This window comes from Falco biarmicus, chromosome 15 (assembly GCF_023638135.1).
Source record: "Falco biarmicus isolate bFalBia1 chromosome 15, bFalBia1.pri, whole genome shotgun sequence".
Taxonomy (NCBI): domain Eukaryota; kingdom Metazoa; phylum Chordata; class Aves; order Falconiformes; family Falconidae; genus Falco; species Falco biarmicus.
The window spans coordinates 18,129,196-18,146,856 of NC_079302.1; the positions used below are offsets into that span (position 1 = coordinate 18,129,196).

The 17,661-nt window shown below is 38.1% G+C and overlaps 1 protein-coding gene across 4 annotated transcripts in view; it reads right to left on the bottom strand.

The window, feature by feature from the left end:
- TOX3 (TOX high mobility group box family member 3) overlaps positions 1 to 17,661 on the bottom strand; it is a 105,662-nt gene that overhangs the window by 17,194 nt on the left and 70,807 nt on the right. For 2 of the 4 annotated variants that reach the window (XM_056360976.1, XM_056360974.1), the window contains 2 exons: positions 7,725 to 7,790; positions 3,517 to 3,768 (listed from right to left, as the gene is read on the bottom strand). In XM_056360976.1, the coding sequence (XP_056216951.1) occupies positions 3,517 to 3,768; positions 7,725 to 7,790 (318 nt within the window). Of the gene's footprint in view, positions 1 to 3,516; positions 3,772 to 7,724; positions 7,791 to 17,661 lie in introns of all 4 variants that reach the window. The other 2 variants (XM_056360975.1, XM_056360973.1) reach the window with 1 other exon arrangement.

Genomic DNA, 17,661 nt, shown 5'->3' on the forward strand with positions numbered 1-17,661 from the left:
AGTTAATCAGCATAGTGGCAAATTGTCACTCTTTCCATAGTATGTATATCTTAATAGTATGACTAATTGTTAACTCATCAATATGATCTTTTAATAATTGCTAGGCCACACTTATGCTGAGAATAAATATCTTTCTTGCACCGTGAATGATTTTTTCACTATAATAATATACAAAGAACGTGTTAAAAAGAGAATTATTCCTTTTGGGGGTTTTTGTGGGTTTTGGGTATTTTGTTTGGTGGGAGGGTTTTTTGGCCTTCCTGTGGGAAATATGTGAGATCCTTGCAGAAGTATTACGAGGTAGCTAGCCAGCTCCATACCCTAAGGGAGACATAGGAAAACCTTGACATAACCTATTTTTAACCATGCCTCCAGCGATTCTGCATTCAAGTTTATAGGTGAACATGTCAGGTAGTACATAGAAAAAAGCCAAAGACACACAGTATTAATCATAATTCTGTCCAAGCCCATTTCATTTTTTCAACATTTGTGATTTAAAATCTCATGACATTTCTTCAAGGTGAAATTCTTCTACTGGACTTTTCAACAGAGTAGGACTATATTCATCCAAATTAAATATTGCTTACAGTAAAGCTCTCTAATGCTTCACAAGATAACCAATAAACTCAACGCAGTTCATATTAAAAGAATTTAAGTTTGTATTCAGCTAAAGAAGCTTTAGTGATTAGCAATACACTATTAATAAAGCCTTTAAATAAGACTATCCTTGTATCGCTGGATAAGAACATTGTTCTGTAAGTGTATACGAACATCGTAATTATTTTACAACCCCATCTTTAGTTCTTTCAGATATAGTAAATTCAATTGACCATGAAATGAAATTTCATAGTCAAAATGCCTCCTTTACATTTTTTTATTGCTGCAATAAAGTTTTTATAGCTCCAAGGCAAGGTAATTCATGAAACGTCTAATTTAAAGATGAATTCTAATATTATTAATAAATATTTACCAGTTTAATAAAGTGCACGTTTTTCACATAAAATATGATAGAATGTTTTCATTTTCTATTTTTGAAATACAGATTAACTGCTGGAAAATTTGAGTACTAGAGAGCTATGTGAGTTAGGGGAAACCTACGCAAGGACCCTCTGCTAATGTTTTTTGACTTCCTGAAGCTACCCAGCATTTATGAGTGGAAGAGAACAAGGCTACTGAGTAAAAATACAATGGCAGGGGCCGCTCCATCTCACAGTATAAAACAAATCAAGCAGCTGTGAGGAAGAGTGACACACGAACCTCCCTGTGTGGCTCCCCTGTATCAAATCACACTATTCCTCATCAATTCTCTGCAGCAAAACTACACACAAGTTCCCAGCCCACAGTTCTGAGCTGGCAATCACCCTAGAAAATACCACTGGACTACTGGGATAAGAAGTCGTGAGTTTCTCTAGATCTTCTCTTTGGCCTATACGGGAAGAAATTCTTACCACCAAAGTCAGTGTAAAAGATGCCATTAATTTCTACATTGCACAGTCCAGAAAAAAAGGAAAAGATGTAATGCCTCTCATCCAGAGCAAGAAGAGGTGAGAGAATGCCTCTTCTGGCTGGCACTGCTGGGGTGGCAGCATCATCAAAGAATCACATTTGGTGAAAGGATGCAAAATTAAAAGACAAAACTGGGCTAGGTTACAAACTGCTTGATAACACTGAGGGGATTGTCACACATGTAACACAACACTGATCCAGCCTATATGTACACACTCCATTACTTTAGTTTTGGGGCACAACATTCCTGGCTCTTATGTTTGTTTTTTTTTTAACTCTGATCTTTCTTTAATATTCACCCAACGTGTCCAGTGCATACAAAATCCCATGCAAAATGGGATCCGAAAAGAAGTACCATATCCTCCAAGGCTTCTTTTTAGGCAGTGTCTGCTTTGTACCTATGGAATTACTGAATTCTGTACCTCCTCAGTAGTGAGCAGTTTGTACTTAATTCTGTATTAGTGCTAGCTACACTTTGTGACCTCCAAGGTATATTAAAATTTGCAGCAAAGCCAGGAGCCTGCAGAATTCATATTTGCTGCATGTTGATTTGTAAATCTTTAATTAATTTTCACTTGCCAGAATAATAAAAAAGAAAAAAAAAAAGATTCATATGAAATTATAACATGACAACACGATGACCTTTATTACTGTCCTGCAGTAAATCTCCATTTTCACTACACCAAGTTTAGAAAAAGGTCCAATATAAAACAGCTAATCAGAAAAAAATAGTCAGCGTAAAAAATCTGTTCAAGCTAAACATTCACTCTGTCTTCAATATGCAATACAGAAACTAATTCTAATTGTAACCACCGAGTTTAAAATGCTAAGTATGATAAACTGACTCACAGCTGTGTCTCATCACTGCGAGTACGAACATTACTGCACAAATCTTTGAGAAACCCAAGCAGGGAGATCCCCCAAAGCTGAAAGGGAAACACAACATGAAAGCGGAAACTGCACTGTATAGCCTCCCACCGAGATCACAGCCACACAGCCTGTATGGATTCTGGAGAAGACTCCGTAAGGCCTTGGCTTTGATTGTTCTAATTAACAGGAATGATCACTGGAATTAGCCTAACTGTCGCCGGCACTCAGCCCTTCCCCACATCCTGATCATCCCTCCCCTTTCCAGAGGGCTCAGAAATAGCCCAACCTGCCCCAGCCTCTATGGTCAACAACAGCAATGGACAGAACAAAGTTTTCTTATTGCCTGGTATTTCTGAGTATTGTCAAGGTAATACATCCCTATCGCTTCTATTATGAGTTTAATTTAAAATAAATAAATAAATAAATTACCACTTATAAAGATTTAGCCCATAGAATATACAGAATATAGGGAAATACGTGGTTTTTTTACTGCTGGCATACTGTTTCTGGCACTTTTTCTGAGCTACTCTCAACCCTGCACTTCCAAAATACCCTGATGGCTTTCACATGTGGGTCCAAGAGTTGAAATACACACAAGCAATTTCTTCTCAGTGCTGTCGTTCACCCTAGCCAACACAATGGTCTTTCAACTCTTGGTGCCAGTGTCAACTGTGCAACACATTTTTGAACTTCAGCAGCACTTGGGACGCAGATGCTGCCAATGGACATGGGCTTCCAAGTCCATTCCCAAAATTAAAAATCTTTGTTTATAAAGCCTGTCTGCTTCTTCACAAGAGATCTGTTAACAGACCGTATAACATTGCACCGTACATTAACAGCCATGTTTATCTTCCCGAATCCACCAATCCCAAACCCTTCACCATTTGCCAACTGCCTTAGGGAACTGAATAATAGCAGATCATTGTTTGCTGTGTAACACTGACAACACGTGTCATCATTCATACAGAATACATCTGCACACAACACAGAACATTAGCAAATGCTTAGTCAGGCTACAACACCAAGAAATAATACAGACCTTCTGAGAGGTCAATTAAAACTAGAGATGACACAAATCTACATTACTCTGCTTTGACAGACAGTATTAGGCAACAGAATCACACAAAGAACCGGACCTACCATATGCAATCCATTGCTGTGGATGACACCGTCTTGCTCCACGAGATTTCGGGATATTGTAATAGAGGGAAGATCCAAGCTCTGGGGGGGAAACTGAGGTGTAAATTCATTTCCTTGTACAGGCAGCTGGTCACCAAGGCCCTGAAAGGGCAGCAGTATATCTGCCATCCCCAGTGCAGGGTCTGACTCGGGCGGGGGGGTAATGGGTGGGATTTCGAACTCCTCGTCCCCAAGGCTTGGCGTATGGAACGTCTGCTAGAAAAGGACAGGACAAGGCAAACCACGTTAGGGCACACCGCTCTCGGCAACGACCTCCGGACCCGAGGTCCAAACCTTTCCCAAATGCAAACTCTATACGCCACAAAATTTTTGTGTATGCTGAAGAGGTTTGTGGATCATTCTGATTAAAGATTTAAGTCTCATTATCATATGGTTTTAATGGAGTATCAGTATTAACAGTTTTTTAATGTGTACTTAATTAGCAACATCTGTCTGTTGTTAGTCTGAATATCAGCTACATTGGATTTGGCTGTATAACAAATTGCCAGTTTATTGATATGTTCGTAAAAGAGCACAAACAGCTTACATTACTCTCATGCTTCATAAAATACTGACAATTTTGTAACGCCCGCACACACACACCCATTAATTCAGCACTGACCATTTCACATCTTTTGTTTCCTTTTTATCCACTAATAAACATGAAATATAGTAATTCTGGTCTTCATTTCTTTTCGTTTCCATCCCAAAAGTACAATGCACCCTTTTAAACGAGGCTTGTAATTTGGAGCAGAGACACGTATGAAAGAGTGAGGGTGATTACAGCAGCTTCCAGTGCTTTCTGAAGCAAGCCAGCTTTGTTTGAACAGTAGGTTTGTTATGAACTAAACACCTGTTAAGATGCCTTGAGCAAAACATTTACTGCCAGTTATCTTCAGGGTTTGTGCGTGTTTGTACGTGTGCATGTGCCTGTCAAAGATAATCTTTATTCAAGTAGAGTCTGTATCTGGCTTCAACATTGCTGACTTTTCTTTGGGAAACAAATGAGCTATGCTTATTCAAATTTCTTGCGAGTTAAATGAACTTTCATATATTATTTCAGGTCCACTGCTACTTAATAATAGAAATTCAGTGCTTGAAATTAGGCCATTTTAAAGGTACCCAAATCAGAACCGTCTTGATCAAATTGGGCAGTTGGCAGTCCTAAAATAGGCACCCTTGTCTTGTTCTGGACATGCAAGGCTGCTCTGAGATTTGTTTGTTTGCGTTCGTTCAGGATTCGAGTTGGGGGCTGGGGGGGGGGGGCGGAATTGTTTTATGTATTATTTACATTGTTTGAAAGAGTGACTTAATGCCAGTTAATTTAAAAATGATAAGTTCAGTGAAAGATCTCATTAACTGCTGCAAATTGTCATCCTTCAAACTGTTAATGATGATATAAATTAATAACCGCTTGAGAGAAGATGGAAACTGAAACACAAGAAAAACCTTTGCTTGCATATAGAACCTGTCAGCTGTCATTATTGGTCTCACACCAGAAATGATGAGGTCCCAGATTGCTGCAGTCTGCAGCACCCTCCGAGTCTGCCGAAACCCTCCCTATCTTGCTCCAACTGCAAGACTGTAACTTAATTCTGGATGGGAAAGCTGGGCCTGGATTAGGGAGACGTTTGACTTCCCCGCTGCTATATTACAAAAGGTGTGATTTTTTCTTCCTGTGGACCCCGTAGTTCACAAACACAAAGGATGGATTGGCCAGGAGAAGTGGTTGGCTAATGAACGTAACCCTATGGCTGCATTTGCAGTTATTTTGGCACTAATGTGGTCTAGTAACAGATGCAACTGTAATTTGTGACTCATTTGCTACCCCATTACTGCTTAATGAAATCTAACATATCACATTAACAATACGGATAAACACTCATTCTTGATATGTGGCATTTGGCTGTTTTCATTACCACTGTAATTAACACTTGAAATATTATTTCAATAAATATTTAAGGTGCTTTAAAATGGGTCATAGTAATCATGACATAGAGACAGAAAACATAAAGCAAACGTGTGGTTTCTAAGCCTGAATGTGCTCTAGGATTACACTCTTAAGGCATTATTTACTGGAATAAAATGGGCTTCTAGTTTAGCAGCGCTCAGGCCCAAAATCACAGCGAGAAAGCTGCATTCATGTTAATGTAAAAACACTGTAATTAAATACATTGTAATGCAGTAATTGTAAAGTTAGGTTCACGCTTTAATGCGAACGCTAACACTTAATCATATTTTTATTCCTTGTTCAAGCAAAAGGGTTCACTGAAATCAGTATTATTATAGTACATTTGAACCTCTCTTTACTTGACATATTCATGAGATAGTAGTAATTATAAGAACTGGGTCTTTTTTTCCCCATCTAACAGAATAACTCTAGGACAGCTGTATAAATATATAACACAGCTAGATAATAATACAATATTTTACTTAGAAAAGTAGCATTTGTCTTCATACTTATAGCTTGCTACAAAAGGGAGAGTAAACTGATGGAAACCTTCACATTTTTTTAAATGTGAATTTAATTCTCACAATATAACTTATTCAAACATGTATATATCTTTTTGTAAAAACATATAAGGGACCTAAGACTGAAGATAAAATAGATGTAATCTAAGAAGAAAGCAAGCCCCAGAGTGAAGTAGTCTTAAATCCAAATCACTGGGCTATTCAGTCTGTAAAAAGAGCCTGAATACTATGCAATTTGGGATTGCAGAAAGGTGCTGTTATGACCAAAAGATGGTATAACATTTGTGGGATTTATATTAACAATCACATTCTTCAAAGTTATAAATATTTGAAAAGTTAATATCTTACACATTTAAAAAAAAAAATAATGTGTGCATGTTTAAATGCCATCTGTACTGAAATGTTTAAAACATTTGTTCCTTTTGATAAAAATGCAAATCTGGAGAACTGTTGTATCAACATATAACAGCCAATGTCTGACACGGTGAATTATCACAGCTGGAATTAAATTGTCTCTGAACAGCTGCTGGCAGCAGAGCTTTCATCAATGTTTGATTCAAATGTAGGAAAGAAATTCTACAGAAAGAAACATCATGTTGTCATTACAGATGGGGTTTGTGTTCATTATCACAAATAACACTGGAGCTAGTGCCAAACAATATTCCCTTATCTAAGCAGTCTTGCTGGGTAAAAAGAGATGGTGACCACTGTATAAATGATTTATAAAATACGACTCTTAATTCTAACCTTCATATTTATTGTTATACCTTTCTGCCTATTTTCTCTGAGATGGATTTTTTTTTTTTTTTTAAAGTGCACAAGAACATCTGCGACTGCATCACCACTTACAACATGTACAATCAAGGCTGCCCAGTTTTCTAACCTTTCCTCATGTTGGGAAGATATTTATGGCATGCGCCCTATACAAACCATCAGGTTTTGTTCTCCGTATTGCTATGCACGTGACTAGGCGGTGCATCTTACACTTTCCATCCTTCCCTTTGGAATAAAGGTTTTTAGCGCTGTGGGGTTTTAGCAATAAGTGTTTGTGCCTGGAGCTGGGGTTGGTATTAGCAGGCTGACAGTCTGTTAACTGGCTGTATGGCAGGGCCACTGTAACAAACACACGGTGACGGTAGCTGCCATACTTTCCTCCTGTTTCCATTCTCAAAGGCAGGGATCAAATACACCAGGCTCCGCAGCCCAGCCAGCCTCCACCAGCTCGGCCATGGGTTTGTTCTTGATCCTGGTCAGAAGTTCCCTTCATGCAACACATACACCTCCTGCAACAAAGCTGGTTTTTGTTTTCTAGCTTACATGAGTATTAAGAACCCAAATTAAAACGTTTATATCTATAACAGAAATCAGTGTATTAGCTAGTAACGACTATTACTAAGCTTGCTTTCAAAATGTACACCTACTGTGCCTTTTATTTGTTTCCTTCTGTTTATAATTTTTTTCATACACAAAGCAGATTTGTTTCTATTGACATGCTATGTAAGTAACAGCCTTATGGACAGCTAAATTGACTAGTAATGGAGAGCTGTCAGGTTATTTTCTTTCTCATTAAAGTCTTTATTTTGTGCTCCATAAAACACACAGAAATTCGGCACTTCACTCTTCATCCATTCAAAGTCTGTTAAATTATCACAGCAAACAGCAGAACATGAGCATAGATAAAAAAGAAAAACATCTACCTCATTTGCAGCAAGAAACGCATTATTTGCCTCTGCCATGTTCATGTAGTTGTTATTGTTTCCAAACTGAAAGAAAAATAAATATTTGGATTTTAATGTATGCCACAACAAACTTTTCTTTACCCCCTCACTGGCATAGAAAAAGTTGAAAAAACCCTAACAAAAACAAAACAACAAACAGATAAGATGTAACTTTGCAGATGTCCTTTGAAGTCAGTACTAGACTGGAGTCAACATTATTATTATTATTGTTGTTGTTACATACTCTGCACCCCCAGGTCTGTACATGGTAGATATCCAAGCGTATCTCTTCAAATTTCTTTGTCCATGTAGCAAAGCCACCCCACAGACCTAGAGGTGACTTTGGAAATTAAGTGTCCATTAGAAAGAGAATATTCTCCCAAAAAGATATTTCGACTCTACTACATCTTTCCTGGCACACATTACAATATTTCTGCAGATGATCCTGATCCAGAGGATTGCTGCAGCTAGAAGTAGCTGGCATATTACTATTCCAAGTAGACCTGGTTTTAAAGAGATGAAGGTCAATAAGGGGAAGAAGGAGAATCTGCAGCATTGTTCTTAAAATCCCATTCTTTCCACAAAATTAAAAAGCCAAGCAATCCCCTTTGTCTATCTTTCATTCCAGCTGAGCTCCCACACCCCCAGTGGATATTAACACCAGAAGACTTTGCAAATCAGAGAAACTATCACACTGAGACCTTGAGATCTACCTGGGGTGGAGCGGGCTGAGCACCCACCTGCTCCTGCCGAGGTGCATCTCCCCTCACACAGGAGTGATCTGAAATGATCCTCCCGGATGCCACAGAGTCATTTCCTCCATATTCTCAACTCTGAACATTTGTTGAAGACGACAAGTACTTTTGCTTTTACAGACTGAGCATAGAATTGAAAGATTATCAGCATTTGGTTAATTGGTTCATTAGTGAGCCTTATTCCTTCAAACGGCACTTCCAAAAAGCAGGTAGCCTGGTAACTCTTTCTGCGGGTGGTCCCTGCACAGGCAGACACCTTTGCTTTTGCTTCAAGGAACAGACACCATGCCTGTTACGCCGCTACCACTAAAAACTAAATCACAAGCCTTCACATTTTCCCATTTCTATTATCAGGCACAGTGCACGCTGCAACGTAAGAGTAGCAAATCAGAGAAATGTCCCTGTGCTGTCCCTGCAATGCCCTGCCACGTCATTGCTGCTAAAGCCACATTCTTCCCTTAACTCCCATTTTCAAGTTCCGTACAGCAAATTTTTCAGGAAGGCTTTGTTTTGTCTCAGCCGACCTGCCCCCCTGCCAAACCACAACAGCAAACACCACCAGCATAAGCTCTGCAACAAGTGCATGAGGATGGGTAACGATGCACTTGCACAGACTCTTCTTTCCAAGCAGGAAAGGCCGTTGTGCTTTCCGAGCGGCTGACCCTATCCAGAAAGGAAAACCACTTTGCTCCAGCTCAATTCTCCTGCAGTACTTGGTGCAAGACTGTTTGTAGCAGGGAAGTGTTTCAGACCTTGACTCTCCCCAGGTTCCTCCAGCATCCTAGAGCAGTGGAGGGGCCAGAGCGATCCTTTCAAGAAAGGCTCTTTCCCTGAAAACTCCAAAATCCATTTCTGAAAATAAGACCAAAAATCAAAAGGAGGAAAAACAAAAACAAAAAAAAAAAAAAAAAGAAAAGAAAAAAAGGGAGGAAACTATAGTGATAGAGGATGCAAGAAGGAAGACGGACACAAAGAACTGAGTCTCGTGTACCTGATGAATTGTCTGATTGACGAAAGAGGACATCAACAAAATCAGAAAACAATCATGCGGAAGAAGGAATATGAGATGAGATCCCTCTTTCTGAAGTATGAAATTCCATTTGTGTACTTAACATGCTGAATCTTTCAACCTATATCACATGTTAAGCAACCGAGGTCTAAACACAATATGTAGGCTGCCTCATAGCTATTAAAACTCTGTTATCCCCAGCTATGCAGATACTCAAGCAATGTCATCCATTTTTAAAAGCCCAGATGTCACCCATTTTTGGAGATTAAAAAATTCAAATAAAATTGCACATTCAAATTACTGTTTTGGCACATAAGGATACGTGTGTGCAGATTTGTTGCACAAAGACATGGTACTTCAGCGCAACAGTGAGATCAACAGGATAGATTTTTTTCATCTCGGTTAGTGGCAAACTAAGAAGTATTTATATTAAAAACTCAAACGTCTTCAATAGAGCTGTTCTTTCTACTGTAACAAAAAAAAAATTAAATAAATAATGATAATCAAGCTTTCAAATTTTACCTAAGTGCAAAGGTACAATAGGCAAGTATAGCTCCAACATTGGATAAATAAGTGGGAGCAAACCCCATCCTATTTTAATGAGCTTAGCATCCTAGGGGCTCCAGTGCCTCAAAATGGAAATGTAGCTGATTTTTACCTTGAGGAGTAAAATTCTACATTGTTTTGATCTACGTGTATTCCTTATGCCACAGCTACTGCTGTTCCGGTTGCCAAGTGGTTCTCTTCCTTTTTGGTTTATTTAAGTAAGACAATAAGGAAAGTGACAACATAATTTTCCGTTTTATTAGGACTGTGGAAGGAAATGATGTAACGAGGAAAGTCAAAGCTAAAAGTTACAAGTACATATCCTTAGATACGTTCTGTTCTTGGGCTACCGCATTTAAGACCCTATCTGTCGTGTGTGACTCGGGCACTGAGGTCAGAACCCAGCATATTTAGGCTTCTGTTGGAATGGATGGTAACTAAAAAATATTTAAATTTATTTTTTTGTCTCTGAGTTAGAAATCCATTGAAGGCACGCAACAATTATCAGTGAGTACTTCTAAGATTAAACTTCCTTATTATCTAATGGTACCTATAACAACAAAAGAAAATAAAATGGTTATTATCTTAAGGACCTAAACAATTCAAAAAACAAATTAAGCTTAGAGTGAAATAAGAACTGGGTTAGAAATCCTCTTCTGAACAGTTAGTCTGCGAATGTAATTACTGAAGAAACTACAGCTAATCAGCTGTGAATTGTATCCATTAATTAGTATTTGCCCTGGAGAAATGAGAAAAATCAGTAACAATGTTAACACTGCAATGCACTGATGAGTACTGAAACACAGGGCCCTCAGCATTTAGTCAAGCAGGTGGCTCCAACGGTCCAAGTAATTTAAAAAGCTCTCACCTGAAGTGCAGAGCTGGAATTACAAAGCACTTCTTGCATATCTTTGTATCTATATAAGGCTATAATTAATGGCTTTTAATTTAGAAACACTTTGTGATCAGCTGGGAACAGTTATAAATCATTCTAAATAGAACAAGGGGTTCTTGTCTATTTTAGTAAAATAATTTGGGAAAGATGTTATTTGTGAAATAACTCTTGTTGCAGTCAACAGTTTCTCCATTTATTTTCCAAATTATTTTCTCGAATTTCTCCAATTATTTTCTAAAGGATCCCTTGCTCAGACCCCTCACAAACATCTCAGAGCATTGCTGTAGTTGACAGCAGGCACTCAAAAGAAAGGTGACATCCAGCAATTTGGTCTGCCCAGGTATACTCCTGAGGGGTCCCCCCTGCTGGGTTTCCCTGGGACAGAGAGCAGCACCTAGTCCAGTTATTTTTGTGTTTTGTGGTGGTGTTGGGATGCTTCGCAAATGACCTAGCCATAGCAATTACTGAGGTTTTGCATAAACTTTTGAATCTAAAGATCTCAGAGCACCCTTGCTCCGTACCAATGAAAGAATAAAATCTTTTCACTGGCAACACATACCACTGCTTTACAAACTACTACTTGTTTCCTTTGATCTCAGGAGTTCAAACGCCATCTCAGGTTTTGATAAATATATTAAGCGTAAGTACCATAACCTACTGCCACAGCAAACCCATGGACACTGCAGGCATATGCCAATTTCAGTAAATGGACTGCAGGCAAACAAAACCTCTTCTGAACTTGTTATGAATCACAGTTTTGATTCTTCATGCAAATCAGTGCATTAAAACTACGACAGTTCAGCCTTTTGTACTACAAGGGCACTTGAATCTTGGCCCCGCTGAAATCTGTTGGAATCGACATAGAGACTGTAACAAGAGAGACTGGATGCTTGCTTACTAATACCTCATATAAAGAACGTCAAGAAAATCGATTCTTTCTTAAATAGCTTGTTGAAGCTCTTCTTTTAGCTTTGACTACCAAACCTAGAGCCCAACACCTAGTCTTGTTCATCTTTTCTAGGAAGGGTGTGTATTTGCAATGTTAAGGGAAAATTCACGCCCTCTACTCCTTCCCAACACACGCCCTCGTGAAGACCAAACCAACTCCTGCCCAGGACCAGGGATACAAAAACTGTATTGCTGCCCCACTTGTACAAACGGCAAGTTTTCAAAGACCAAACCTCCTAGGCCAGACGTTACGATACCTGTTTGCAAATCAAGGGATCAGCCACCCTAAGTCAGCACCGCACAACGCTGCTTGCATTTTCAGGCTCCCCTTTGCACTCACCAGAGCTTAAAAATTGGTTGGTCATGAAAGCTCCGGCTACTGAACAGTAGTTTTAAGAAAGAAGTCTGATATGATGAACATCACAGAAAACCTGGGCAGTCTGGGATAAAAAAGATCAGTGATTAAATGTCCACAGAGTCTGAATTCTTACTGGGGAAAAAAACCAAAAAAACCCACAAAAAACCAAACAAACAAAAAAAACCCCACCAAACTTCAGAAAATCTCAAAAGGTTAAATAGTGACTCCTGTCTGGGCTCTACTTTTGCAACTGTGATGAGTCAAAAGGCACAGCAAGAAATAAAACAAGCAAAAGAGTTTACGCGACACAACCATAACATTAAAAAAAAAACGTAGAAAATAAAGCAAATAACTGATTTTGAAGGTGTTATGGACACAGAGAATACCATTTTGAACCTATAAAAGTTAATGGGAATGTTGCAACGGATTTTAATGGAGAAATTATTTCACTTACAACATTCAGTCATTCATATTTATTGCAACTGTCTACATTTCAGTCTTTAAATCCACTCAATCATGGTGCAACTCTAACTTGAAAAACATTAGAACTCACAGCCATTATTCATTTCCTAAAAAGAGCAAATACAGAAATACCTATTTTAAAACCAGACATAAAGGAACCAGACTTTTATCTGAGCATGTCAATGGAACAAAACTGAAATTTTTAAATACTAGTATTTTTATGCTCAACATTAAAACTAGATTCCTCAGGCTAATACATTAGATGTTCTAAATAATTCTTTTTATAACATTTCTGCTTAATTTAATAGTGCAACCACAAGGATGAAAACTATTGGAAGGGTTAGGGAATACCACCAAAACCACAGAATGTGAATAAATGTCCCAAATGAAAAAGTCAAACAAAATAGGAACAGGAATGAAACACATTTTATCATCTTCTCATAACTAATCCTGAGACTTAAATTTTGCTTAACAGGAATGACTGTAATTCTGTACTCAAAGACTACATATCATAAATAAGAGAAAGAATAAAAAAATTAAGTTATTACACAATCCACACACCCCCTTTTTTAAAGAAAGCCATATCCCAACCCTTACTGCAAACCAGAATTCAGGCTGAGTTATCACAACACTAACAGACCTTTCATAATTATTGGTTACTGTTTAGTCAAAATACACATTTAAAAGTTTCTCTCGGGATATTATCTCCAGACAAAAATCTCACTGGCTTGATGCTGGGCTCCTATCCACAGAACCAGCTCTGTCACAGCACTACATATCCACTCACATATGTATTTTAGATAGTTACACATCCAAATTCTATCACTTCTGATGCCAATTTATTGCTTATGGAAAATGGCAGCCTCAACTGATCACATTTCCAGTATTCCTGCAATAAAATTAGAAACATATTTTTAAAAATATGGCCATTAATAAAATCATTATTTTATGGTGTAAGCTTGCTCATATTTTTTTTATGTAGAATAATATCTACTTGCACAAATATATATTATGGCAAGGATCTCATTTCTATCTTCATATTTGGCAAATTAATTCCTCTGAGGTTACACTATCCTTATGAGTAAAAAGAAAGATAACGATCCCAAAAGATGTAATTACAGACCAAAACTAAATTACTTTGCAGGTCTAACTACTGTATCTTAATAATTTCACTGCAGAACATCTTCACTGCATTTGGGCAGATTTGATTTTGCAGCCTGACCAATAATTACAGCTCCGGCAAATACAATGTCTGATAAGGACATCAATTAAAAATGAGCATTGTGTTATTTTTTTTTAAAAAAAAATTCATCATGTTCACAGCCTGCCTGATTGAATGAAATGCCAAATTAAATTAATGGAGATTGCTAAGTCTAGCTGGCTGGTGGGGAACCATGCAGAAAGTGGGACAGCACAGACAATAAACTGTCTGTAATTAAAAGATGAGAGCTGGACTAATGCTACTTCAGCCTGATTACTCCAAACAAAACAATATACACTAAAATTACTCTGGCAACAGAAGTAGATGGAGTGGGAGGAGGGTTGGGAGAAAGGTGGGTGTTGTCTTTTTTTTCTTTAAAATAGTATCAACTATCACCATCTATGAACAGCAGTGTCCTCCCCAGATGTATTAAGTTAAATATTATTTTTTTTCTCATCAGGAAACACAATTTATTTTCTCAATGAACAACATAAAAATAACAGGCAAGAATTCTCCGGTCATTTCTGTTCTAGATGGATATCCAGCTAATCTCTGTAGCGGCTTTACTTTTAAGCGTGATGTGTTCATAGCAGGAGCAGAGTGTTCTTTTCTGGAAAAGAAAGTCCTTCACGACAGTTTCAATCCTTCAGAAGCAGTAGGTGGTATTCATATTGTTTTACAAAATACAAGTTTTCTGTTTTATTTTTACTACTAGAAACAACGAGGCAGATTTTAGCAGCTACTTCACGGATACAATACCACTTAAAATGTTGGGGATTTGTACCATCCTAAGTGAATGAAGCATATTTTACAACTTCGTAAATAAAGAAGTAATTTTATCTCAGAGCGCATGCAAAATGGTACCTTCAATTTTGACGCTACGTGGCCACCCACTGAAATGTCTGTATTCCTCTGGCAGCACGCTAACGTGTTGAAAGAAGGAGCAGGCACTGCCAAACGCAAGAAGTATTATTTACCATAGACAAGATGCAGCTACTGGAGGTTAAGGACTGAGCCGCTGAGTATGAAGGAGATGTGGTTGGGCCATTTGGGGCAGCCTCTGACCAAACAGAGTCAGCAGATAAGGTATCGCGGTTACATCAAAGATCAAACCACTACATGTGTGCGCACCAGGGTATGGATACACGCACAGAGACAATGCTTTTGTCAGCAAAAGGTAAAATTTTTGAAGAATTTCATGAAGTACTGGACCACCAGGCAGCATGTATTATATATGTCAAGTTTTTCATTATATATGTCAAGTTTTTCAACCTTTCCATTCATGTTCTTACAGCAAATTTATAATGGTTATTAAAGGATAGTGCAATAGAAATCAGCTTTTTGAGACATATTACAGTATTATTCTTATTTTCAGCAAATAACATCTGGAAGCAGGTTTATTTCCTGCTAGGTTCTGCCTACAAATTTTATAGGAAAGAACTTCACGTACATGTGAAAAACTGCCTGAGCAGTGTTAGCCTCGGTGACTTTGGCCACCAGAACTTACTACACAATTAATTCTCCCTGCTTCTTCCACATCAAGATTCTCTAACACATCATAAGAGGATCCTGCAATAACCAGGAGGAAATGCAGACCCCACTGAAAACAAAAGGAGTTTCTATAGGGGATTTCACACCAGAAAGCTTCATTAGCTTAAGAACACATCGCTGATGAACAGCTAGCCAACAACAGACAGGAGCACAACGTGTAAAAATGAATGTAGCTAAGTACCCGGTTTTGCAGTCACATCTCCAAAGCTGAATTTTAGGCAAATGAATAATCTCATTAGAGGTTCATTAATTATTGAATCTGTACATAAGTATCTGTACAGTCATACATTTGACAACCTTTTGATATTTAAAAACTGAAAAGCCTTTAATTCAGGGGACCATTTAGGTTCCAATTTTTGAGTCTTCAGCATCTGCCACCCTAATTGTTATGTATATGTTCATATACATGTGTCTATCTATGCGTGTATATACATATACACACATTCTCTACTTTTTGCTTAGAGCCAAAAAGATCTCAGTGGGATAAAATACTTGAGCGAGATGGTAAAGAAAAATTCATTCATATATCCTCAAACCTCCATCAGACACACTGTTTGCAGACAGTACAGATTTAAAAGTTTTAGGAAAGCAATTAGAATGAAAACATTTGCAGTTACTTTAAAAGCTTTCAGCCAGCAAATAAAAAACTTCGACAATAACAATAAAAAGCACTGACTTAATCTCTCAGATTCCAGCCAAACTCTTTAATATGAACTTCTTCAGTGAATTCCACGGCCAAACCCAGTAACTGAATGATATTTTGCAAAGTGTGATACCGCACAAGCGTTAGGAACAGAAATGAAAGGAATATTTAATGGTCTCATGTTAGACATTTTCAGATCTCTTAAGAAGGATACAGCCTACAAAAGTTTTTATATGCAAGAACTTTATATGAATATGCACAGCATTATTATTCTGTTGACTATGGTCAAGGCAATTCAATACATACCATTTTTTTAATGCTACTTGCTCCACATTTAAATGCATAAATAGTAAAAGGTGGTCCAAAGTGCAGTCCTGGTCCTAATTTTTATACAAGATTAAGGTGTTATATAATTAGTCTGAATCTTGACAGTTCTCTCCAAGACAAACATAGCAAATACCTTGCTGTCACATGTTCAAAGAGTCTCAATTTACCATTTTGGCTCTTTGTAGACGAGAATGGGTTCTCCATTCTGCCCACACTGCCTTCAAAGGCAGTAAAACGGAGAATCAAACATGGATTCTGGGCAGACCTCTGCACACACCTACATACACCAAGGCTACTTTTCCTCTGGACAAGGCTAATACAAATACCAAACTCAGATCAACCCACTAAGTTTTACATAAAAAAGATTCTACAAGATCTACAGATGTTACTTCAAAGAGTTTTGAGTATCACTGCACCCTGTTGTTGCCCGAAACTTAAAATACAGGAAGAGTCCCAGTGTTAAGATAAACCCATTCAGTAGCAAAGCCAAGGAGAGGCCAGTGTGATTTAAGCATTTGTTTAAAAATATACAAATATTTAAAGAACATGTTTTCTTTCTTTGCTTTCTAACCCAGAGACGTTTGTGGTGATGAATCACAAAATGATTTTTGTGATCGCTCTCATGAGCCCGTACTTGTTGCTGGAATAAACCAGATTAGACATGTACGTCATGGAAGGAATATACTGCTAAAATGGAGAAAGAACTTATACGGCTAAGTCTCTTATTTATATATATTTTTCTAGAACTTTGTAGCAATTTGAATTTCAGATGAGAAAGGTCTTCTCAAATACGCAGTTCACAGCATCCATTCAATGTACGTATTTTATGAGTTACATTTCTCTGAACAGCTCACATTACACATAGGATCTTATTTCTGATGACATCAGAGGACAGATGGCGATTAAATGATGCTTTTTTCCACAACTGCTCTAACGAACTGAAGAAAGGGTAAAGCACAATTGCTCCCTTTCTGTGGCCCTGTAAGAGGGTGGAAATGTCTCTATTCTCCATGACATTTTCCAAATGGAAGAAGACCAGCAGCCTCTCAGAATGGCCTCAACACGTGGTACTGCAAGATAACTTGCAAGAAAGACCCAAAGCAAACCTGTGGACCCGATTCTGGGGCCGCCCCTCCAATCTACCTTCCCACGCCCCTCCGGGTTGCGACAGGCACACCGATGCCAGCTCCTGGTGCCATGACTGGAGGCTGCAGGCCCATG